General features: G+C 40.0%; 1 protein-coding gene across 1 annotated transcript in view; it reads right to left on the bottom strand.

Moving 5' to 3' along the window:
- LIX1 (limb and CNS expressed 1) overlaps positions 1–24,980 on the bottom strand; it is a 48,603-nt gene that overhangs the window by 8,677 nt on the left and 14,946 nt on the right. Inside the window, exons 2-4 of the mRNA XM_082623121.1 lie at positions 20,162–20,325; positions 3,883–4,023; positions 1,116–1,211 (exon numbers count right to left, since the gene is read on the bottom strand). Coding sequence (XP_082479247.1) covers positions 1,116–1,211; positions 3,883–4,023; positions 20,162–20,325 — 401 coding nt within the window. The remainder of the gene's footprint in view (positions 1–1,115; positions 1,212–3,882; positions 4,024–20,161; positions 20,326–24,980) is intronic.

Below are 24,980 nucleotides of genomic sequence, written 5' to 3'. Positions count from 1 at the left end.
AAAAGAGTTTGAAAGGTACCAAAGATGGTATTTGGAAGGTGGTGGCTTCAGGGCTCAACTGTAACACCACTGTAAATTATACCATGATGAACATTTGTGTCCATAAAACTTTATATTCTGACTGCTTCTTGGAATCTAACCTAAAAAAATAGAAATCTTGGCGGGTAAAGTCTCCTCATTATAACATTGCATATTGATTCCTACTGGCATTGATGTATATGGATGGTCAACTGTATTCATGTTTAATTTTTTAGAGAGTACACTTTTCATTCTCAATAACTTCTGAAGTTTTGTCCGCCCAGCCCAATATAGGATAATAGGAGTGTGAACTCAGAAATCAGACTGCCTGGGTCTGAGCCCTGGCTGTGCCATTTGCTAAGCTGTATGACACACTTCCTTCAGTGAAGACATGGGGATAAGAAATACTCACATGTTTATTGTGAGGGTTAAATTATGGTAAGATTTGTTAAATGCTTAGCACAGTCCCAAAGTAAGCATCCAATGAGTGTTAGCTATTATTATTCTTATTGCTATTAATATAATTATTTAATTTGCAAATAACAGGTAATATAGTTCCTCAGCTCTATTATTGCTTGTCAGCAGTGGAATGAAAAGGGTTACAGGTTGCTAAATGTTTTGATTTAGTTAACAATAGGAGATGGCATATCTTGTTTAACAGAAATACCATAACTGAGGGGAAAATTGTTTAATATACATTGCAGGCACCTTCATCCATGACTTCTGAAAATTAAGAACCAAATGGTCACAACCAACACTTCAAACTGTTTGATTTGGTTTAAGGGGGAGCTTTATACTGAAAAGCTGGTAAAATGTTAATAGGGTCATAAGACTGTAATGTTCCCCGCCTGTTTCTTAGCTTAAGTCTTTCACTTTCCTTTAAGAAAGCAAAGATTGTGCCTGTTTGCTTTTTTGTTTTAGCCTCCTGAGGTGTGGCTAAAAGGGAGCACAGTGCTGGATTCTAGGAGGGTTAAATTAAAATGACCAAAACAAAAAAAGAGTAGATTATTGGGACAGGGGCTGTTAGTGATGAGTGGCATTCCCCCAGGCTTCTGGGGGTTGTGTAGCAAAACAAATATGTGGAAGGAAGCAGGTACCTGAAATTCCAGCATGGTCTTCCCCATGTTGGACTCCAGCATGTAGTGGTAGGCTCCAATGCTGGTGCTGGGGTCGTCCGCGTCATCCAAAGTGCCCTTGGGAAGTAAGCAGAAAAGGAAAGTATCATGGGTTTTTCCTCCTCTTCTTTGGGTGGTCATGAATTAATTCTGTGGCCTCACAGTGAGCCTTCTATTGTCCTAACCGTTCAGGGGTGCATCCTACAACACTACAACCGTCTCCAGTTGATTTGGGATAAAATCCTTACTCTCACCATCACTCATAGTTAAGAGGATTTTGTAATCAACTTGAATCTAGCTTTTGATTAGAATGTTAACTGATTATATACTCAAAAAGAATAATTGTCCCAAAGCAGAAATTCCTGTATCTCTCCACAGAGTTTTTGTTTGTGGTGGCATTAATGTTTGAGCAGTTACTCTCCGAGGCTGCTTTCATCCATTATCGAAATCTTGAAATGCTGACTTGCTCTGTAAGATTCCAATGATCACCAAGCAAATTATGTAACTAACAGGGAAAACATCTCCAGTTGTATGGACCATTCATATTTTACCACCATGATTCTTTTTTTGTTTTCTTTTCAGTACGTGGGCCTCTCACTGCTGTGGCCTCTCCCATTGCGGAGCACAGGCTCCGGAGGCGCAGGCTTAACGGCCATGGCTCACGGGCCCAGTGGCTCTGCGGCATGTGGGATCTTCCCTGACCGGGGCACGAACCTGTGTCCCCTGCATCGACAGGCGGACTCTCAACCACTGCGCCACCAGGGAAGCCCCGCCATGATTCTTAATGGGAGCTTTTCATAATATGCTGGTGTTCGGCCTGGAGACATGGATTTTGGTTTATAGTTTTTCACTTTTGGACCACTTAATCTTTAGGAAACAAGGTGGGTGGGTGATGGGAAGAAATGAAATTCCCCTTCAACTTGGTTAGGGGGAGTGGCATTAAAAAAGCTGACATGAACTCAGGAATGGCACTGGGGCCTGAGCTTCAATATCCCATGGCCTTGGATTCCTGGGAAGGTGGGCAATGGCTTTGTGAGACTGAACAAACTGCCAGCATCAGATAGCAGCAAATTTATAGCTTTTGAATGCAATAACATTAACACACTACTGCTGAAATATTTATGTTGGCTTTTTAAATATCCCAGAGGAAATCCATCCAGAAGCCTGCAAACCATATATATTCTCCTTCCTTAGAAATTTCCATGAAAAAATGATAAATTACACTTACACTGAGGGCACCTCCCTGCTCCTGAGTAAATTCCACACATATAAATCAGGCATCATTTTCCTAACTTCTCTTCCTCAAAGGCACTTGAAATTTACAGGGCAAGAAAATAAAGGCTTCCTTTCATCCTCAGAGCAGATATAGGCCAGAGCTCCCTGAGGTCTCTCTGCCAAGACAACCACTCTCTGTCCCCGCCTCTCCCCTTATCTCTCTTCTGCATGATAAGAGCATTTATGAGGGGGAAAAGAAGCAAAAAGGTCACAGCTAGTGTGATAATGTCACCTTCATTATCAGTAGCTTCTCCAGAATGACAGAACCTTTATAGTCAGATTAAGGGAATCAAAATGAAAATCTCAGATGGCGTTGATCCATGCTAAAGGCGAAGCTAGGAGGTGGCTAATCCCTTTGGTAATGCCAAGTTTCTGCACTTGAAGGACACACAGGGCGACACCTGCCCCAGTTGAGACCCAAGGTTTCCTCCATGGTTAAAATGGTTTATAATTTGGAGGTACGAGGATCAAGAGCACCAAAAATTCATGGGGCAAATCATCTACTGTACTCCTAGACTGCCGAGAAAATGTCCTATCTAAATTTCTAAGACAGAGTTTTTGGCTCTCAAAGCACTTTGTATTTAATTACATCCATTACAGAGATTTCCAAAGCTCTCTGAAAAAAGTAGTTGATATTAAGCATGATAATTCTAACAGCTAACAAATATTGGGCATATGGCTTTTCCCATATCGAAGCAGTCTGTTTCCTTAAAAACATAGATTGCAGGACCTCACGCTGGCTGGGGAATTGGCACTTTTAATAAGCACTTCAGATAATTTTTATGATTCATCAAGTTTGGGAAAAATTGAGCTTCTTTATCTCTAGGTTAAAGCAGTATTCGACAGCATGCATTCTCAGGCCCTGAAAGAATCTGTGTTCCTCAAACAGCAAACATTCAAATAAACAAATCAAGGTGGATAATTTGGAATGGAATAGGGAGCCAGCTCTAATATCATGATTTCCAGTCCAAGTGTTCTTTCTGCTGAAAATTAATGATTTAATGGGTTAAAAATAAAACCTGCACAATTCTTTTTTTTTTTTAATTAATTTATTTTTGGCTATGTTGGGTCTTCATTGCTGCACGTGGGCTTTCTCTAGTTGCGGCGAGCGGCGGGCTACTCTTCGTTGCAGTGCGCAGGCTTCTCATTGCGGTGGCTTCTCTTGTTGCAGAGCACAGGCTCTAGGCACGGGGGCTTCAGTAGTTGTGGCACGTGGGCTCAGTAGTTGTGGTGCGCGGGCTCAGTAGTTGTGGCGCATGGGCTTAGTTGCTCCACGGCATGTGGGATCTTCCCTGGCCAGGGATTGAGCCCGTGCCCCCTGCATTGGCAGGTGGATTCTTAACCACTGCACCACCAGGGAAGCCCAAAACCTGCACAATTCTTAAAGAACTTGTTCACATTAGCATCTCCCAAGATTCAAATGGCTCCGTACTCTAAGTATAGCCAGCTTTTCCCTTCCCTGGTGGGTACTCACACTAGTGGAGGCAACTGCTTCCTGCACACTCTCCATAATGAATTCCTTGGTGATCCTGCGAGAGGGCAGCTCATTGAAGAGGGAGTTGATTAGGGCCACTTTAGCTGCATCGCGTCTGGCCTCAGCTCTACTTAAGCAGCACTTAAGAAGGGAAGGAGAAAAGGAGTCATTAAAGAATTCAGCATCTCACCATTTCGTCCCATCTCAATGGGTCTCTGGACATTTCTATTTATACATTTACTGTCTGCAGCTATTCCTCCATACCCATGGCTAATCCCCTGAAGATCATGCAGATTTTCTTTCAGCCCTAGAGCCCAGGTAAATGTCTTGGTTAGTCTTCAAATGTTTTTGTCTTATTTCACAGTCGTTGAATGTCTACTATGCACCAGATGCTTTCATACTCTGTTAATAAATAATAACAAAAAAATAATGGCTACTATTCTGTGCTAGGTGATTACATTCATTATCAGGGCCTTCCTCAAATCCTTATTTCAGAGAGAAAAAAAGTAAGGAAGGAAGGAAAATGGGAGACACTTTTAACACAATAATTAAAAACACAAGTTCTGGAGTCAGACTCCTTGGGTTCAGATCCCAACTCTGGGACTTACTAGCTGAAAGACTGTGGACAAATTAGTCTTTCTGTGCCTCAATTTCCTCCTCTAAATGGGAATAATAGTAGTCCCTGTGTCACAGGGTTGAAGATAGGCTCAATTAGTTAATATAGAGAAAGCAGTGAGAATACCCAGCACACGGCCACACTCTATGAGAACATCTCAGGTTCATACTTTTTAACCTTCAGGTTAGGACAAAGGGACTGCTGTCAAAATCTACTGTTTTTGCTTTTCCAGCATTTATTCCTCACCCTCCTTCTAATAATAGTCCCCTGAGGACCACCTTTTCTACCTTGCTCTCAATCCACGCAGTTTGGGTGGGACAGGAAGTTTGGCTTTCCTGAAGTTAGGGGCCATAGACAGCCTATGATTAGTAACTCACACAAAAAAATTCATTTTTCCCCAATTTAATACTGCTCTCCATCCTCTTAGCCTGGCCTTCCTGTGGCTCACATGGGTCTGCTCAATTTAACCCGATTCTTTTCTGTCCTGTCTGTCTCTTTTCTTACCAACTCCTCTTATTCAAGTTCTGGTTTGGTGTGGACCCTGGGTCCAGATAGAGGATGAAGCCCTTTGAGAACTGCACTGCCCCTGGAGATCACACATGTTGGAGGACCCCAGGGTGTGATGGCTCTCTCCTACAGGCTCCTAGGAACCGTCTAATGTCCTAGATCTTACTCCAGGACTCCTAGTGGGAAACAAGCCCCAGGAAGAGAAGCCCAGGCCTGGGTCCTGGTCAACAGGGTGGCCAGACACCCTTGCCTCTGCCATTCAGTGACTGTGAGACCTGGGCTGCCTGTTCTTTGGAGCTTATTTCCTTACTGGGCAAATGGGGAGGCTAGGCTCTCTGGTCTCCAAGGTGCCCACTACCTAGAATGCAAGATTCTTAGAATCAGTTGTGCTTGGTTACTGACGTCAAAGAAGAGGGCAAGTACCAAAGACCCCACTTCATTTTGCAGTTTTGTGCCTCAAGGGCTTCATAGCACCACTGGGAAAAAGCCAAACCCTTCCAGTTTGCTTTTAGCACATTCCTGCCTCTACCTCACCTGCCCCATGCTGACCACCCCTGCACTGATCCAAGAACACTCCAAACTCATGCGCTCATGTCCTCCAGAGGCCACCTCTCTTCTCCATCTCCACAGACCCAGTATGAGTCCCCTGAGGTCAGGCCCTGACCCCCTCTGATATGCCCCCTGTGACCTCCCTAGAACAGTTTTGACTATTAGTGCAATGATCCTGTACTTGACTATGGATTACCTCTTCTTGCCCTTCCCCCAACCTCCAGGCCTGGGACGTGCCCCTTATATACTTCTTGAGCATCCTCCAGAGTGCTTACTCCCAGAGTCAGTTCTTGGAATACTCATGTATGGTTAGTACGTGGGCAAAGTAATGACAAGACTTCTGAAATGGTAGGAACATGACACCAAGGAGGACGGAAAAAACATGTGTCAGGAGCCTAACAGAACAATTAAAGGCAGGTATTTTAACTTAAACAACTCAAAGAGATTTCCAATATTTCCTTTAAATGAAGAATGGAGCTAAATTTCTAAATATGTATGTGAAAGGTGGTTTGGGCTTTTTCTCCTCAGTGTTGAATGACAAGCTAGAAGGCTTTGGGGTAGCTTCAGGCAGCAGCACCCTTCAAGGTTTATACCTTTCTCAAGGTTTAGGCCACCTGCATTAAACCAGGGTTGGAGGGATCAGAGGAGTTAGGCAGATAGATTGTCTTTGCATTATGGACTTGGCTGGGAATTTACAAGACACTGAGTTCTGAGTCAGCAGTCTAACTGAAGCTTGGGTGCCACCTCTTCCAGGAAGCCTTCCCTGACCAGTCCCAACTGCAGGCTGGAAGGACCAGCATCCATAAGAGACACACACCACACTATTGTGTAATTGGCTACTAGTGCTCTGCCCATTGACCGCAGACTGTGAGCAACTTAAGGGCAGAGTCTGTGACTTAATCATCTCTGCATCTTTGCACCTGCAACATAGTTTGTTGAATGAACAACCGAATGCAGCCTAGGAAATTCAAACACAGGTCACTAATGCGCCTGACAAATATTCAAGAAATCCTCTTAAAGAAGAGAATTCAAGATATATACTTATTACTTTAAAAAGTCCCATTTCAATATACACTTTATAGTGTTCATAACCCAGTAACATAAAAATATACTAATATGTGAATTTCAGAGGGAAAATTGGCCATTAAGTTCAGACTCTGAGAGTACTATTTTTGCCTGAGTGTAGGATATGTTTATTATTCTTTAGAAAATCAGTTCCTTGTTAAAAAGCAAACAAAGTTTTTGCAAATATTACCTGACATCTGTAAAAGCAGCTCATTTTAACAGGAATTTGCTGTATGTAATCTATAATAATGCCATTGGGGTTTTAGAATTTAGAGAATTAGATTCAGATCTGGGCACTCTTAAGAAACTTTATATAACTTTCTATCTAAATAATAGCAATTTAAACCATCTTTCATAGAGAGAGACCTAGTAAACACTACTTAGATAAAAGAAGCTATCTATTTTAAATAAGACCAGCTAAGTACTAGATCAAAGGCGCCACATACATTTACAACCAAATAGCACTGCTTCTGAGATCAAAGTGCTGCAGGGCTGAGAGAACAGAAAGAGCCTCTACCCAGAAAGCATGGAAGAGGAGTATGAGACTTAACCAATTTTGAGATTTTAAAGCAGACACATGTCTTTACTTATTTTATTGTTTCAATGTACAGCATCTTTGGTTAAAATGGGGGTGAAAGTGTACCAACTAATAAGTACATAAAATAAAATAAATTCTGAGCCATCAAAGGCTTTTCTTGCTATTGTTTTTTGCATTTCTGAAAGACAAGTACTTCAAAATGTCTATAATGTTAACCAGCCGCTTTCTTTTAAATTTTGGAGCTACAAATCCAAGCCAGTAAAGCTGTATATTTTTCTTTAGGGATCTTTTAATGGGAACTCTCGAACCATAAGGACCTGTGCTTGGACAAGAAATTTAGCTAAAAGCAATCTACTTGGTAAATCTAAATCAGAGTGTGGATTCTGCTGTAAGAACAGGCACTGTTAGAGTTACCATCAAACAGTGGGAAATGCTGCAAGAAAATAAAATATGGTAAGTGACAGGACGTTTTACTGATGTGTCCAAACTGGTCGTCAAAGACATCAGTTGGGGAGTGAATGAAGTATGATGTTATTTCAAAGCAACTTCCTGCTGGAATTAGACTTCCCAGGTTGTATGGTTTATTCTTGCTGTTTTTCAGCCAGACCCCAATCATAAATACAGATTTGTAAACCATGCCTTATCCGCTAACCATTCTTACTTGTTAATATAGAGAGACAACTTCTGTCCTTTGCACTTTGTGAAAGTACAGAGCTGGAATATTTAACAGTCAAGATTTTACTCAAGTCAGCTGTGGATTTCTTTGGTATGTGGAGCCACATGCTTTTCAAGTGGCTAGCAGACCCCACTCAGACATTTATCTTGAGGCTTGGATGCCTTTCATTTGCTGGTAGATTATAAAACACTATAATCATTTCAAAGCCTCTCAACTCTACAATTAAAGCCAAAAAAAAAAAAAAAAGAGCATCTGTGACATTGCTTAGGAAAACCATTTAAAGGTGGTGGTATCCAGCCTCTGAGATAACCCCCAGTGATCTCTGCCTCCTGGTATTCACACACTTGTGCAGTCCCCTCCCATACTGTACAGGTTTGGTCTGTGCAACCAATAGAATATGGCAGAAGCTAAGGTATGTCACTTTTTAAATTAGGTTATGGCTTCCATCTTGGTCACAGTTGCTTTCTCTCTGGGAAGAGTCAGCTGGCATGTTTTAAGCAGTCCTACTGAAAGGCACACGTGGTAAGGGACTAACTAACGCCTTCTGCCAACAGCCTTCTGAGTGTGATTGGAAGCTGATCCTTCAGATCCGATCAAGCCTTCAGATGACTCTAGCTCCAGCTGATGGCTTGACTGAAACCTCTGGGACACGCTGAGCCAGAACTACCCAACTAAGCTGCTTCTAGATTCCTGGTCTTCAGAAACTGTGTGAGACAATGATAAGTTTTGCAGTAATTTGTTACCCAGCCATAGATAGCTAATACAAAGGCTTTGCTCACATCAGGCAATTGGGAACTCCCTCAGCCCACCCTTGAGGGAGAGCTCACTAACAGTAATCCTCGTTGCTGACTCTATATGCTGGGTGCTGAGCTAAGCAGCTTATGTCAATTGTCACATTTAGTTATTACCACAATCCTATGAAGTTGGTTTTGCTGTTATCCTTATTCCACCCACAAGAAAAACAGAGGTTACATATCCTAAGGTCATACAACTTAAAAAGTTACCAAAACAAGATTAAACCCCATGTCTGTCTGACTTGAAAGCCCAGATTTTTAACCACAACACTAATCTGCTTGTCACAGAAATGGTCACCCACCGTGGGATAGAGAAGATATAAAATTGGGCTGAAGTCTCCCAGCATCCCCCAGATCAGTACAGGTGGTACTTTAGCCCAAGCTCCAACTTTGATATTCCATGGGTCATTTTGACATAAGACACCAAGAGTATCTCTTCCCATTCCCACATGATGAACTCAATTTCTTTTAGAAGAAAAGGCCAAGGAAGAAGCAGTGCATTGTCATAAGAAACTTTGCTCAATGATAAGGGGCAAGTGCTTACAATTATATTAATACCTCTTCCCTCCTATTGTCCTTTTGATGCTTTCCTCCACCTGGACTGTAGGGAGAAGGAAAATAGAGAGAGAAAGACCAACTATGACTAGACTAGAAGATCAAACGTCATTCCCTGTTGGAAGTTTCTCATGCTGGCTGGAAGTGGTCCCTTGATTAAGTACGGAGCCAAAAGAATTGGGAGTTTTACCACATACAATTGCTCAACAATTTTAAGATGTGTTTGGTAACTCTTTGAGAGCAAAAGTCATTTAAATCAAACTTCCCCAGCTCCACTGGATAAGAAATTCTCCTTAGACCAGCTCATTCTGTTTCTGTATTTTATTTTTGGGTGTTAGATCATGGACAAGCTACTAGGAGCCCACAGGGTACACTATGAAGATCATTGCTAAGCCTAGGCCAGGAATCCAAACCAATAGTTCAAAAACTTTAGTATTCATAGTAAGATCACCTGGGGAACTTGCTAAATATGCACATTCCCAGGCCTCAGTCTGACCTGTTGAATCAGAATCTCTTCAGATGGATCACCGTGGGGGTCTGCATTTTAACAAGCTTTCCAGGTGATCCTGAAGCAGGTGGATCCAGGACTATGCTTAGAGGAATGTTGCTCTAGCTTCTGTCCCTTCTGTGTCTCATTTCTAATTGGCAGAGGCAAAACTAGGTTCTGTGGGGCCTGAAGCTTACACAATTTGAGGGACTTTGTGTGAGAAAAACAATACGAAATTACACATTAAAAAGACTGGCATGTTGTGCTTCCCTGGTGGCGCAGTGGTTGAGAGTCTGCCTGCCGATGCAGGGACATGGGTTCGTGCCCCGGTCCGGGAAGATTCCACATGCTGTGGAGCGGCTGGGCCCGTGAGCCATGGCCACTGAGCCTGTGCGTCCGGAGCCTGTGATCCGCAACGGGAGAGGCCACAACAGTGAGAGGCCCGTGTACCACACACACACAAAAAAAGACTGGCATGTGAATTGGAAGGAGCCTATGGTAGAAGTTTCATTGGCTTCATGGTTGAAAGGGAGAACTCTCTCCTCTACTAAAATACTCTACACTTCTATACTCTGGTCAAAATGTCTGGGGGTTTTCCCCCCTACACCAACTAATTCTTTGATACCAGCTGGGTGTCCTACAATTTAACTCAATTCTGAAACTGTCCACCTGAAGATAGCATCAGATTCCACAGGCTCTGTCCTACAAGATGACTCCACTTCAGACACTAATCACAACTCCAGGTTGTTAGCTGTATTTCTGACCAACCAACTGAAAATGACAGATTCCCACAACTCCCTCCTCTGCTTCCATCATTTGCTAGAACAGCTCACAGAACTCACGGAAACTATTTACTTACTAGATTATTGATTTAGTATAAAAGGATATAACTCAGGAACAGCTAGAGAAAGAGACGCATAAAGCAAGGTATGTGGGAAGGGGCTCAGAGCTTCCATGCCCTCTCCAAGCAAACCACCTTCCCAGCACCACCAACCTAGAAGCTCTCTGAATCCTATCATTTAGGACTTTTAGGGAGGCTTCATAACATAAGCATGATTGATTAAATCTTTGGCCATTGGTGATTAAGTCAATCTTTAGCTCCTCTTCCTTATCAGGAGATCAGAGGTTGGGGCTGAAAATTCTAAACTTCTCATCATATGGTTGGTTCTCTTAGCAACCAGGCCCCATCTCTAGGAGCTTCTCCAAAAGTCACCTCATTAACATAAACTCAGGTGTGGTATAGCCCTTTATTTGTTATAAATAGTAAAAGATACCTTTATCACTCCTATCACTTAGGAAGTCCCAGGGGTTTCAGTGGCTGTTGGCAGGGAATCAGACCACATATATGTTATTATAAATCACAATATCACAATGGTATATCTACCTCTGCTAACATCAAACATGCTAATTTCTCACTAGAGAAATTACTTCTACACAAAAGTCAAGGACAGCAACATTCAGGTTGAAAAAAAAATCCTTTACAACTGTTCTTCTAAAAGTAGGCCCTTAGGAAGTATGTAAGTACTCCTAACTTAACTGAGGTCTCAATTTTCCTTTTTGCTCAGCAGTTTTTATTTCTTCCATGATAATTTTCCATGTGTCACACTATGCAACAGAAAGATTAAACCAAGAATGATTTGTGGGTCAGTAGATTGTCCTGAAATAAAATAGTGGCTAATCCATTTTTTAGGATGTATGGAAATTCTTAAATTAATTGAAATAAAATTTTGGTAGCCACGTACATGTTGTAAACATAGAAATGCCAAGTAAGATGCTAGTTTTATTGTTAATTATTGATAACAATAAAAATTGAAATTATTATAAGTGTGTTACTATTCACAGAAACATTTTCTAGCCAGGGTGACACAATTTATACTCTGAACAGTAACTTTCCTGGTAGTCCTAATTTTATTGATAGTTTTCCCCTTGCTTTGTATTAGAACATATGTTGAGTGACTGTTTCTGGACACTAAGATTTTTCTGCCCATACATCCCAACTACAGTGTTTTCTTTATGAAAGCATGTGGAAAGACATCAATATAAGTGACCTTTCTCCATCTTAAACAAACAACAGTCTTCTTAGAATTTTTTATATTTGCATTTTAAAGACATCAAGAAAAATAAAGGTCTGCAGATCCTAAATGTATAAAACTGAGTTAGGTACACTTTATTCTGTGTCTACCAATGGTAGCCGAGGAGTTGAAAAGTGGTCTGTAAGGAGCAAGTTTTTTGGAATAAGACCCGTAATGTATTATACATTTGACAGATTTTATCCACATGCAAACTCTAAGCTGAAGATGCCATCCTCCCTGGGGCCAAGGGCAGGTCAGTGTTATTTAGGTGGCATTTGCTCAGTAGCCCATCGGACCCAAGGGGCTCTCCCAAGCTGGGACTTTGCAGGTGGCAAAACCAAATAAACTGACTCTGTTCGAGGTGAGAATTCTTGCCCAGATCTTTTAGGCTGTCAAGTCTGTCATTCAGGTGGTTGGGAGTGTTTTGCTTTTGTGACTCAGAGTGCAAGTCTCAGCAATTGACTTGCAGAGTTTGTGTGTACGGCCTGCCAGCTCTGGTCAGTGTCACCAACACCTCAGTTTCATCCTGACAGCAAGTCATCAGCACAAAGAATGCCACAAACCAGGCCCTGATACTAATTGTCCCTCTTTCAATTCTTTAAGACCTTGACTGCCCTGGTCTAAGCATGAACATTTGCATGTGTTCAAATTTATCTATTCGTAGATATATTAGCATTTTTTTCCCTTCCGGACGGTGATGTGAAAAAGGGCAACCGTTGAGACTCAGTCACCCAAGTTAATATTGTGTCTCTTTCTCTGTAGGTCAGGCTGGCTGCAAATACATTGGGAACAATTTGGAGCTCTGTGTGTGCTAGGAATGGGGGTCTTTGCTAGGTATGGGGGAGGGGACTGGTCTGGGAGTCCAATTTTCAGAGAAAACTCACCAGTTCCTGTCAACTGAAAGAAACGTTTCATGCACATGGTGGGTCAGAATGTTATTTTTATAATACAAACCACCTGGCCTCCTCCTCATTTACCTCTGCCACAAATGCTATTCTACACACATACCTAGACCAAGGTCCCTGGTAACTATTACAAAACCATGTTGTTTTGCTCCTTGAGGTTTTTTTCTTTTCCTTTTTTTCTTTTCTTCTTATTCTTTTTTCAACTTAAGGTGAAGACAAGATGAATTGATCAGGGCTCAAAGTTTTGGTTTATTTTTATAGTTGCTTTGATGTAAAAGGACTTGGCTCTGCACGGAGAGGGATGGGGGGTAGGGTGGGGAAAGAAAGAGTCAGCCTTTCTTCCTCATTCAGCAGCTTGTGAGACAGTGAGCATCTTCCTAAAGTTTATCAACTAAGGCTGGGGGACTCCCCTGGAGATTGTCCCAAGTCTATTTACCACGGAGACTTTTCCTAAGCATTCCTTTCACTATATGCTGCTGTTCTCTTTGAAACAACAATATGTGAATATCTCTATTCACTTTGCTTGATTAAAAAAAGTAAAGTTAGCAAAGGGTTCTGGAGAATAACTAGGTCTCATTAAAACAATATGCACTTCCAGTTTCACAGGCAAGCCATGAAAGCCTGATCATTAGCTGACATATGACTTTCAAATGGGAAGGGGTTATAACTAACCTTCCTATCTTTGAGTCTCATTAGTTGCAAAACAGGATGCTTTCCTGTGGAGATTTCTACCAGGAAATACCTCCTTTAGAAGTTAAGTTACATTGCATAGCATGTTGTGCATCTGCGTCAAGGTATACAACTCTAGAGACAGAGAAGAGGTCATGGTTGATTTCAAACAGTAATAGTTGGCATTAAAACAGCATTAGTACAAGGCAGTAGTCTCAATTTTATGGCAGGAACTAAATCTCTCTTTGGAGCATGGAATGCTAAGGCTAGGCCTTATTTAATAATCAGTAAAAAAAGAGAGCATTACAATTCCATTTAGCCAAGTCTATGAATTAATCAAATTTTCTCTTAGTCCTTCTCTCTCGGGAAAAACTTAATTTTATAAACTTACTCTATTGTGATTTAAATATACTTTTAATTCCCTGGACTTTGAGAAGAATCATGCAACGCATGAAAGTATAAAACATGTGTTTTATATCTAACAATACAGGTGAAGTGTGCTTACTGCCTTAAAAGTGACTAAAACAAAACCTCTATCCTTTTAGGTAGTATGTACCTTGGAAAAGTAGTTTTTCCAGGTGTCTTCACAGGCAAAGGCTTTGGTTTGAAAATCAAGTGGCATAAAAATGGAAGGCCTTTCAGAGACAGAGCTTTGGAAGAAACTCATCTGCTCTGAGTGTTCCCTCTCACACCTCCCAACTGTGCGACCCTGTTACACAATGCCAAATACTGGTTGGAAATGAAAAAAAAAAAAAATCAATCAACAGCTTGCCTCTGGAAATATTAAATGTCTCAATTTCATGCAGCACCTGGCATGATACAAACAGCCTAAGTACCTGACCCCAGTGTTTACCACCTGCTTTTCTGTAAAGCAATTTTAACAATAACAAAATATGTGAAAAAAAGCATGACATCTCATTGAATGAGTGTTCTACACTTCAAATAAATCGAGCTATCACATCAATGTTTTAGCCAGGTGATACATTTTTTATTCAATCATAACTTTTGCACATAAATAATCACATGGTACTACACTCAAAGAATTTTTACTTTTTATTCCAAATAAGAGTAAAATACATTAATCCAAATCATTTTAGCAGACTATATGGAAGACCACATCACTGGCTTGAAAACAAAACTTGAATCACAAATCTTTTAATCAAAATATAAAATAAGAGAAAATACTCAATTAAGTTCCCCCTTTTGGATTTGGAAACAAAAACAGCTGCTGAAATAATGAGTGGCTTTCCTTCTGAGTTCATCAAGAGGGGAGCCAGACGTTGATCTGATGGCCCTTGTGTTGCCCTTATTGTAAAAAATGGAAATTACTGCAAGTTTTCATGGTCATGATATGGGGCTAGGGAAGGATTAACTGCCTAGACAAAAATGGCATAGAGAAAATACACCCAAGATGCATGAATTTCTACTTAATGCCTTAGAAGATAGTTTCTTTTATAAAAGACACAATAAGCACTAATGTGTTTCAGTATAACTTTCTAAAAGACAAATAATTTAATAACAGTAGATCATTTTATTTATTGTTTAGAAATTCAAAAATGAATCATATTTTCACTTCTCTTTTTCTATACTGAAGTAGTTTGTGAAGGCACAGTTAAAAGGCAGGGTTATGGCTGCTTTCTTTCCCTCTGGCTCTCTGTTTTTTTTGGATTGTGGCGTCAAAACTAACTGAAAATTCTTTAATTAGTCTTCTTGGACACAAGCCTCCCATTTACTTCAGTGGGAGGTTTCTTTGCATAAAACCAGTGGTTTGTGTCCACCAGAGCCTTTTGACTGCTTTCCTTTGATTAATCAGGAAACTAAAGCTCAGTCTGAGTACCACTTTTCTAAAGAATGAATGAGCATAATCTCTTACAGCTTTCATGAACCAGAGGGATTAATCTGGCAGTCCAATCCCATACTCCACTTCAAGTATTTTCAATTACTTGGCACCGTTGGAGGTGACGTCCACGGCTCAGTAAGAAGGCTACTGCTGGCATAATGGTTTCTCCATGTCCCAGCACATGGTCTTGGCATTAATAATCCATCATGAAATGATTTGCAATGCACAAGGGTGACATTTGATTACGTGAAAGGCATTGCAGGAATGAGCATGTAGGCTCTTAAGGCCAACTGCTGGCAAAAATATGATAAAATGTTATATGGTAAAAATAACATTTAGACGGTTTAGTTGAAACCACTGAAGATAGTTTCTGAACTAACCAAGAAAAGTGTAAGGACATTGCTTTAGGAGAAATTTTCTTTCTTTTTTTTTGCCTTCCTGGTTTTCCTTTCTCAAGTCACATTTTGGGGAGCCAAATAGGTTAAGATTTGGCAGCCAATCACCCAAACACATTTTCAAAACATATTTGATTCAGGAAATTCTGGATCTTTTAAAGCAAGGATGTTAACAATCCTCCTGAGAACCTTAAAATATGATGATTTAAACATAAGGAAAAGGAAACCCTGAAATGATCAGAGAAATCACCAAGAGGCTTCCCTGCTGAAGAGTTCAGCTTTTTAAATTTTGTTTTCTATTTTTTAGAGACCATAAGGAGGATGGTAAATTTACTACATACGGGAAGTCTTATAATTTGGGGTAGAAATTTATGAGACGATAGGGAAATTCATAATTCTCAAGGAAGCAAAAACAAAAACAAGAACATTAGAATTTCTTAGATTCATATCCTCTAGATCTATTCACTGACCTGTCAAAAGCATTATATTCTAAGTACATTATAATGAATGTAGTTATTACATATGAACAAACATAACACATGGGTGTGTATGGCCAAATGTTGGTTATTCGAGATCATGGGTATAGGGTGGAGGGAAAGTTATTTTGCATAAATGAAATTCAGAGAGAATTAGAAGGTTTTTTAAAATCAATAGTTTCAAATTAATCCACTTTCAAAACTTTAATCACAGATATGAACATAATAATATCAGCTGATTTTAATGTTACTGATTTTTCCTTCCTAGCCCACCATCTTGCAGAGTGAGGTGAAATACCTTAGTTGATATATTATGTTGTATGTAATAGTATATATTGTTTTGTATATCTGTCAGTAGTGATTATATTGTTTTTAAAAAGGACATATATAAACTTCATTGATTCTTCGGATTTGTTATTCATCATTTAGCTATTCATCCAACAACATTTATTAGGCACTTACTATATGCAAAGCCCAGTACTTGGCATCTTAGGGATATAAGGATACAGACTCTGTCCCTGAGGCACTTACATTTTATTATAGGGACAGAACATGCACATAAGTAGCTGTAGCATAAGGTAAAAAACATTAAATACTAGAAGAGAAGCAGAGATAACTAAATGCACTGGAAAATCAGAAGAGGTAAAGATTTTTAGTGGGGAGATTCAGGGAAAATTCATGGAAAATGTGATATCTAAGTGAAGTCCCGGAAGATAGTCAGGGTTTAGACATGAAGAGAAGGTGGTAACAGCACTTCATGAGTATGTCATAGTATGAGTGTGGAGTGGCTGGAAGAGGTCAAGGCCTGGATGAGGGACAGTCAGGCTGAAGCACTGAGTGTCAGAAAGGAATTCAGGAGATAAAGCTGGGAAAGTTAGGGCTAGTTGTAAAGTCTTTATTGCCAGAATAAGGAATTCAGACTTTAATAAGAAGGTAAAATAGTAGGGAGCCATTGGAGCCATTTTTGTTTCTTTTTTACTTTTTATTTTGAAATAATTTTAGACTTATAGAAGAATTGCAAAGATAAAAGAGTTCCCAGAAGAAGTCAGTATTATCTAAGTTTTTATGCTTTTTAAATAGTTCATGTAGTATTTTTATATTACACTCCTATGATTACATCCCCTTTCTCATGCTGAGTGTAGTGTATGTCTTTTACTTTTTTTTTCTTACTCACAAATGTCTTTCTTGTTTATCTTTTCAAAGATATAGTTTTTAATTTTTTTGACCAAGTTTGCCAGTTTTTGCCCAATTTCATATCAGCTCCCCCATAGTTATCCTACATATAAATCAAATCTACCTTAAAACAAAACAAAACAAAACAAAAACCATAAAAACAGTGAGGTCAATGCACAGAAGTCCCTTGATCCATCTTTTAAACAGAATGCTGTCCCTAAGTCTCATATAGCCACAGAGCTGTGTGACTTTTTGTCATGATCCTGCTTGGAATACGGTGGGCCATTTCAATATGAAAATTTGTGCTTTTCTTTAACTCAAAGAAAATTGCTTCTGTTACTTATTTCTTCCCCTTATTTCCTTTGTCTCTTTCTAGAACTCTTATTAGATTAATGTTTACCTCCAGGATTTATCCCCATGTCTCCTGTCCTCTTTTTCCATCTCTTTGTCTTCTTGCTCTAAGTTCTAGAAAATTTACTAGTCATTTTTTACTTTGTTATCCTTTACTAATTTGGCTGTGATCTATGTCTATTCATCTGTTTACTCATTTTTCATTTATTTTTATTGTTCTAATTTGGCAATCACACTTTAAATTTCCTGTTCCCTGCTTGTTTCTTTTTTCGTAGCTGTTTTAGGGATACTTATCTTTCCACAATTTTCTGAAGATAATTATTTTAATACTCTTTTACATACTCTGCTGCTTGAATTATTTCTGCTCTTTTGTTTGCTTGCCTTGGCCTTTAAAATTTTTTTTCTTTTGGTTTTCTTCAAATGTTTGGTGATCTTTAGTCCATTGACATTCATGGACAAAAAACATTCATTTATGTGGCTGGCAAAACCTTGCTCTGTGGCTGAGCAGCTCTGTTTTCCTAGGAGGCCTCCCCTGAATGGGAAATCTGATGGGAGCTCTCTATGAGTAGGCAGGCTTCACCTTGAATGCTCTATGATGGACCTGCAGACTCATGTGGATTAGGGAATCCTTTCCTCATTTGCTGCCTTTCTTCCCCCTCCCTTGCTCCCCATCCATGTCTAAGTGTCTAGGGTTCCATCAAGTTCTGTTCTAAGGCTTCTAGAGCCCTTTTCAAATCATCCTAATCAGGCAGTTCACTTTCATTAGTCAGAGGTAAAAATCCACTGTTGACCACTGCTCAGGGTAGAAGGCAAGACCTCACTGGCTGGCAGTGTCAGAAGTTTTGAAAGCAGTTCTTTAAAATTACCCCATGCTACTGTCAGAGTAAGCTTTCTGAAACACATTTGAATATATCATGCTCCTGCTCAGAATCTTTCAGGGATTTTGATTTTATATAGAATAAAACCTGTTCTTCTTTGCAAAGCATTAACACCCCTTGTAGTTTGATGTGAGTGCCTACCATCATCTCCTACTGTTTTCCTGTCACAGACACACTTAGGCTCCCCAAATTTTGAAAGTTCTTGTGCTTTTCTCTTGTACCATGCCTCTGTACACACTGTTCCCTATGCTGAGAATGTTATCTCCTCTTTACCGATTGGCAAAGACACCCTCAATTGTACATCTCAGTGTGTGATTGCTTCCCATGAATTCTTTTCTGACTTCCCTAGGCAGACATAGGTTTGTGGGTCTATTTATTAAACTATATCTTCCCCTTACTCCACAAAGGATTTGAAATAATATAAAACAGATACATGGTAACAGGACAAAATAACTGAGTGAGGCACACAAAGCATTTGAAATAATATAAAACAGACACATGGTAACAGGACGAAATAAATGAGTGAGGCACACTAAGTTCAAAGGGAGAGTAAAGTTAGAAATATAAATAATATCAAGTATGAGGTTAGTCCTAAAAATTACACAACACTAAGTTTTATAGACATACTACGAAGAGATACACTGAAAATTTGCCTCTGGGCTTCCTAGTTGTCAAAGCTAAGAGGGAAATTTGAGCGCTTCTGAGTTTCACATTGTCCATAAACTATAAATGAGGGATTTTTGCCAGTTATTGAAAATTAAGAGAGAGTTTACTGCACTAAAGGGGTACTTATAAAGGTGACTGGTAAATTGAGAAGCTCCAACTTTTGTGCTTTCATTGACCCTCTAATATTACTATGTAATTACTATAATTTTTGTACATTTCTTTCCTTAAGGTATGGACCATATCCTCATTACTTGATCCAGTGCTTGATATTTCCTAGTCACTCAACAAGTATTTGTTACGCACACAATCAGATACTGATTGTTAATGCAGACAAATGTTTTTGTGTGAACAGGTGTACAACTAGAAATGTATCATCATTTACACCCATGATAAACATAACAAAGAATTAACCAACTGGAAGAGTCTTTATACTAATTATCAAAACAATACTTGGAATATCTGCTATATATCAGATAAACACATTGCATGTATATTTCATATGACTCTCAACCTACCCTGTGGGTATTATTCCCCATCTCAAAATCAGGGAAATCAGTAAGTTAAATACATTTCCCAAGGGTCTACAATTATTCAGAGGCAGAATTTGGGATTAGCATAGGTGCCTGAACCCAGTCCTGTGACCCTCAACCTTTGCTATAGGTTCATGCTTTCGTGTGTAGTAGATTGATTAGTATTTGATTACAAATTTCATAGACGTGAAGACTTTCTACTGATGGAAGGGCCCTGATGGAAGGACTTTGCCCAAGTTCCTTTGTTCTTTAAGATTTATTCCAAAATATTTGAGGGAAAAGGCAGCAGCAATCAGGCAAATAAAATACTATAAAATTCATTTTCCATAAAGAAATATCAGGGGACAACACCCTAATAAAAAATACTTCCCATTTCAAAAAATGGGAACATCTGACCAATTTTTCTCTTACATAATGGAATGTGGCATAACTTTTTTCATTAGACCCAAGAAAACTTACAATGTACCATTTTATAAAAGGGCTTACTCTGTTTTAACTCAATCAGCTTTCACTGATCAATTTATGGTTGCTTCTTACCTGAAAGTTGCCAAAACAGCTTCCCCCTGGGAGGGTCACATAACTCACAAAGGGTGGTCCAGGAGACGGCAGCGACTCATAGACCACCACACCTTCACTTGGGAACGCAGCCCTCTGTTGCTGCTTGCTTTCCCAAAATTCCTGTAACATTGACACAACATTCACTGAAAAAGACAAGAAATATAATCAGTTATTAAGGATGGACATACTCTAGCAAAAACAACATTTTATTTGTGGGTTGGATTGTGTAACAAGGCACTTCCAGTTTAAGCAGAAGGGAGTATGTGTATGTTTGGGTGGCATGGGGGTGTGGGGTGCTTTCAGTTGTGAAAGAAACAAATACTATTTAACACAAATGTGTTTATTTTTTCATGAGTATGGCTCAAGTGGTTTGGCACCCTAATTCTAACAGCATTTCAGTATATTAAATTTACAAATTAGTTTTTGATAACAAATTTAAAAATCTCACTCTTCCTTCTTTGAAAATTTTCTTTAATAAACTTTGTCCAGATCTATGATTATCCATGACTCCCACTCCTGTTTCTCATAGATTCTTGGACCTGCAAAGTGAAAGCTAAATTCAGAGGTAAAAATATGAGCAGTGTAATTTTATTTTAATTTATTTATTTGTTTTATTTTTCGCTGCATTGGGTCTTCGTTGCTGCGCACAGACTTTCTCTAGTTGCAGCGAGCAGGGGCTACTCTTTGTTGCGGTGCAGGGGCTTCTCATTGCGGTGACTACTCTTGTTGCAGAGTGCGGGCTCTACGTGTGCAGGCTTCAGTAGTTGTGGCACGTGGGCTCAGTAGTTGTGGCTCACGGGCTCTAGAGTGTAGGCTCAGTAGCTGTGGCACACTGGGCTTAGTTGCTCCGCAGCGTGTGGGATCTTCCTAGACCAGGGCTGGAACCTGTGTCCCCTGCATTAGCAGACGGATTCTTAACTACTAAGCCACCAGGGAAGCCCCAAGCAATGTAATTTTAATTGGAACTCACCTATTATAAGATTTAAGAGGAGAAAGGCAGAAAGAAGAAAACTTTTTCATGCTCCTTTCCACCCTAATCCAAAGGAGAATGAAAGCAATTGTGTAATAAGCAGGAGGCTGGGAAAAAAAAACATAAGTGAAACTAATAACATGGAAACCTTGTTAAGGACCACGTCTGTTAGATGACTTCAGAAAACGTAGTAATGGCTACAGCCATGTGTTTCAGATTAAATGACCTATGATAGCCTGTAGAAGTTCCAGATCAAATTAGGTTGGTTTGTTTATCCTGTACTGCAAATTGAATTGTGGAAATTAACAAGGATAATAGAATTGTAGAGGCAAAAGAGACCTTTCAGGTCATGCAGGCAAAGCTCTGCTTGATGCAGGAATTCCTTGCACAATACCACTGACAGCTGCCCATTTGGCCTGATTCTGGACACACGGAAGGACCTGGTAATTGGCACATCTTGATGTAGCCCATTTCAAATGCTAATGGTTTTAACTATAAGAAGGTCATTTTGGGGAGTGAGCGGAAATCTGCTTTCCTATAAGTTTCATGCAAGTGGGCTATTTTTCATTTCTGGGACCTCATAGAGGTTAATCCCCGTATTCATAAGAGAACCCATGACATACTTGAAGGTGGTATAGGACATCTGTTGTTTTTGCCTCCCTGGCATTTGTTTTCCCTCTTTGTAGGAATAGCATGAAAGTTTTCCTTAAAGAACCACCTTTCCTTCAACCAAGTCTTCTCCAGGGTTGAGGAGTGGGGATTAGACCAAAGTCAAGTCATTTAGAGTCAATGAGTCCAGGACTTTTGTTGGAAATGTCAGAAGACTGGATTCTCCTTTTTCACTAGAGTTGCTGGGGTTATAGGAGAGAAGTATGGTGCTGCCCAGGCAAGGGAGACTCAGGGCTGAAAAGAAAGCCAACATAGAGAAGGGTAAAACCAAGAGATAGAGAAAGAAAGACTAAGTTCTGATGTCATAGCTTAAGCTCCTGAACCAACACATCTGCTTTTTCCTTAAACCGTTTTGAATTGGCATCTCACACTTGTGCATAAAAGTGTACTAAAGGGCCTCCCTGGTGGCGCAGTGGTTGAGAGTCCGCCTGCCGATGCAGGGGATACGGGTTCGTGCCCCGGTCCGGGAGGATCCCATATGCCGCGGAGTGGCTGGGCCCGTGAGCCATGGCCGCTGAGCCTGCGCATCCGGAGCCTGTGCTCCGCAACGGGAGAGGCCACAACAGTGAGAGGCCCGCATACCGCAAAAAAAAAAAAAAAAAAAAAGTGTACTAAAATAGACAACTCTCAGGTTTCCTCAGGTTCTAGATTGAAGAGCTTTTCTTCTTTCAAACTTTCTTTGTGTAATATGGTGTCTATGCCCTTTGACATTCTCCTGATATATTTCTGAATACATGTGCTTCAAAATGCTGGGTTTTGTTATTTTGCAGGGAATCAGGAGAGTCACAGAGTTTGACCTGGAGGCAAAATCATTGCACAACCACTTTCTAAGCTGTTGACCAGAGCACCTGGCTCTTTCACTTCATTCCTAGGTCACCCATCAGCTTCCAGCTTTACAAGGTGTAGTTCAGGAAAATTCGCAAGACGCCCAGGGAATTGGATGCCTGCGTATATTTAAGAACTGTAGTTTTTAGTATTTAAGATGTGTTTTGGGAAGGAAACTGGGAAATATAAGACTATCAGAGGGGATAATTGAATTAACCAATAAAATACATGCTAAGTGGTCAAGGTGATCTTGGTAATTACAGATATTTTTCATTCATTCAAAAATATTTGAAGTAATATTTTCCACCAGTTGATGTAACCCAAAATAGAATTAGAACTTTTATTTCCTAAACTGTATTCCTGCTCCCCAACTTCCTCTCCCTCCCATGTACAGGAAAACAAGTATTTTGTGAGCAGGCTGATTTGTGTTTCAATTTGCCCGTGACCTACAGAATTCAGCAGAGATGTCTCGAAGATTGAAGCCTAAAACCGAAGTCAGTGGTCTGTTGCTCTGATAGTCAACAAGGACCATTAACCGGCTATTTTAAGTTGGTTCCTTGTTGAATGATGTTCAGCCGAAAACTGGAGTAAGAAGCTGAAGACTCATGCTTATCTAGGTAAAATGAACACAAGAATTTTGGCATGTAAAACTGTGTGGATTAAAGAGTTCAAAGGTGGGTACTAAGTAAAATTTCTGCATGAATAAATGTAGCAGTTTTCAAATTTTTTATCCTGCAACCTTGGAAGATTTCTTTGATGGTCTTACGTATGTCATCACCTCTAAAGAGTGAAACATATGTACATGCACACACACAATCCATCTTTCTATCTCTATCTCCTCGTGTCTACTGGAAAACCAGATGAATGGAGTGCAGAGGGAAGAAGGCCAGCATGCTGTTTGGAATTTCAAAGATCAGTATATCTGAAGATGCTCTATTTATGAAACACATGCTCCTTTATTTTTCTGAAGTAGCAACAACAAGGTTCATGGACAATGTCAAAGAAAAGGCAAGCAAAGGGTCAAGTACTGCTGAAGAAAACCACCCAAATTTGAGGAAAGGCCTCACAACACAGTTTAGTCACCAGCTGCAGTTGCACCTTCAGTGCCCAGCCAATGATCCTGCCTTTCACGTTACAAACTTAAGCCACCAAGCATGTGATATCCCTCCCTACATCTAGTGACCCATCTGCACAAGTGCCCAGCTCTACCTTATTTCCTTCAGTCTCAAATGAAGTTGTGTTGCTTCTTCTGGGCATTGTTCTATTAGTAATTCTCTTGGCTTCCTATTTTTAAATGTTTTCTCTTTACTCACTCCTCAGTGGCCATAAGTATGCTCAAGACAACAAATGAATGAATGAATGAATCAATTAAAAGAAACACTCAACCTTGGGACTATTCTTTTTTTTTTTTTTTTTGGCCATGCCATGTGGCATGCAGGATCTTAGTTCCCTGACCAGGGATGCAACCCATGCCCCCTGAATTGGAAGCGCAGAGTCTTAACCACGGGACACCCAGGGAAGTCCCCCTGCCATTCATTTTTAACCCACCAACAATCTGGCTTTCCCCTACATTATGCTACTGAAACTACTTGGCAAATATCACTAATTCTAACTTTCAGTCCTTATTTACTTGACCTCTAACTGCATTTGACACAGCTGATCAATTTCTTCTAAAAACTCTCATCTGCCTAAGCTTTTCTGACAGTATTCTCCCTGATTCTTCTTCTGTATTTCTATCATTTCTTCTCAGTCTCTTTTGTGGGTTTCTCTTCCTCTGCTCACCCCTCATGTTGATTTGCATGAGAGCCTTAGCCTTGTCTTTTCTTGCTTCTCTCTCTACTGTTCTTGAATGACAGAACCTATTTCCATGAATCCATCTACCATAATATATGCCAATAGTTCCCAAAACATTCTCTTGTAACTCCAGCTTTGTTAACAGATACTTCCATTTGGATGTCACAGAAATTCAACATATTCCCAGAATCAACCCATTTTCTTTTCCATAAACTCTTTTCCCCAATTATTTCGAAAGTGATATAATCATATACCCAGTTACGTAAATCAGAAACCTGACAGGAACTTTAAACTTAATTTCCTCTCTCCAGATCTAATAAATGCCCAGATTTTGTCAGTTTCACATCCTGATGTCTCTGATAGTCATCACTTCCTCTCAGTTAATATTGCCACTGCTGCATTGGTTCATATCTAACCAGATATACCACAGTACCCACTTGACTCCAATCACCCTCCCATCCAACCCATCCTCAACTGTTTCCAGGTAATCTTTCTGAATCTTATGGTTAATTAAATCACTCACATCTTAAAAATCTTTCT

The sequence above is a fragment of the Mesoplodon mirus genome, assembly GCF_964341445.2.
Source record: "Mesoplodon mirus genome assembly, chromosome: 5".
Taxonomy (NCBI): Eukaryota; Metazoa; Chordata; class Mammalia; order Artiodactyla; family Ziphiidae; genus Mesoplodon; species Mesoplodon mirus.
This window is presented reverse-complemented; position numbering and strand designations above follow the sequence as displayed.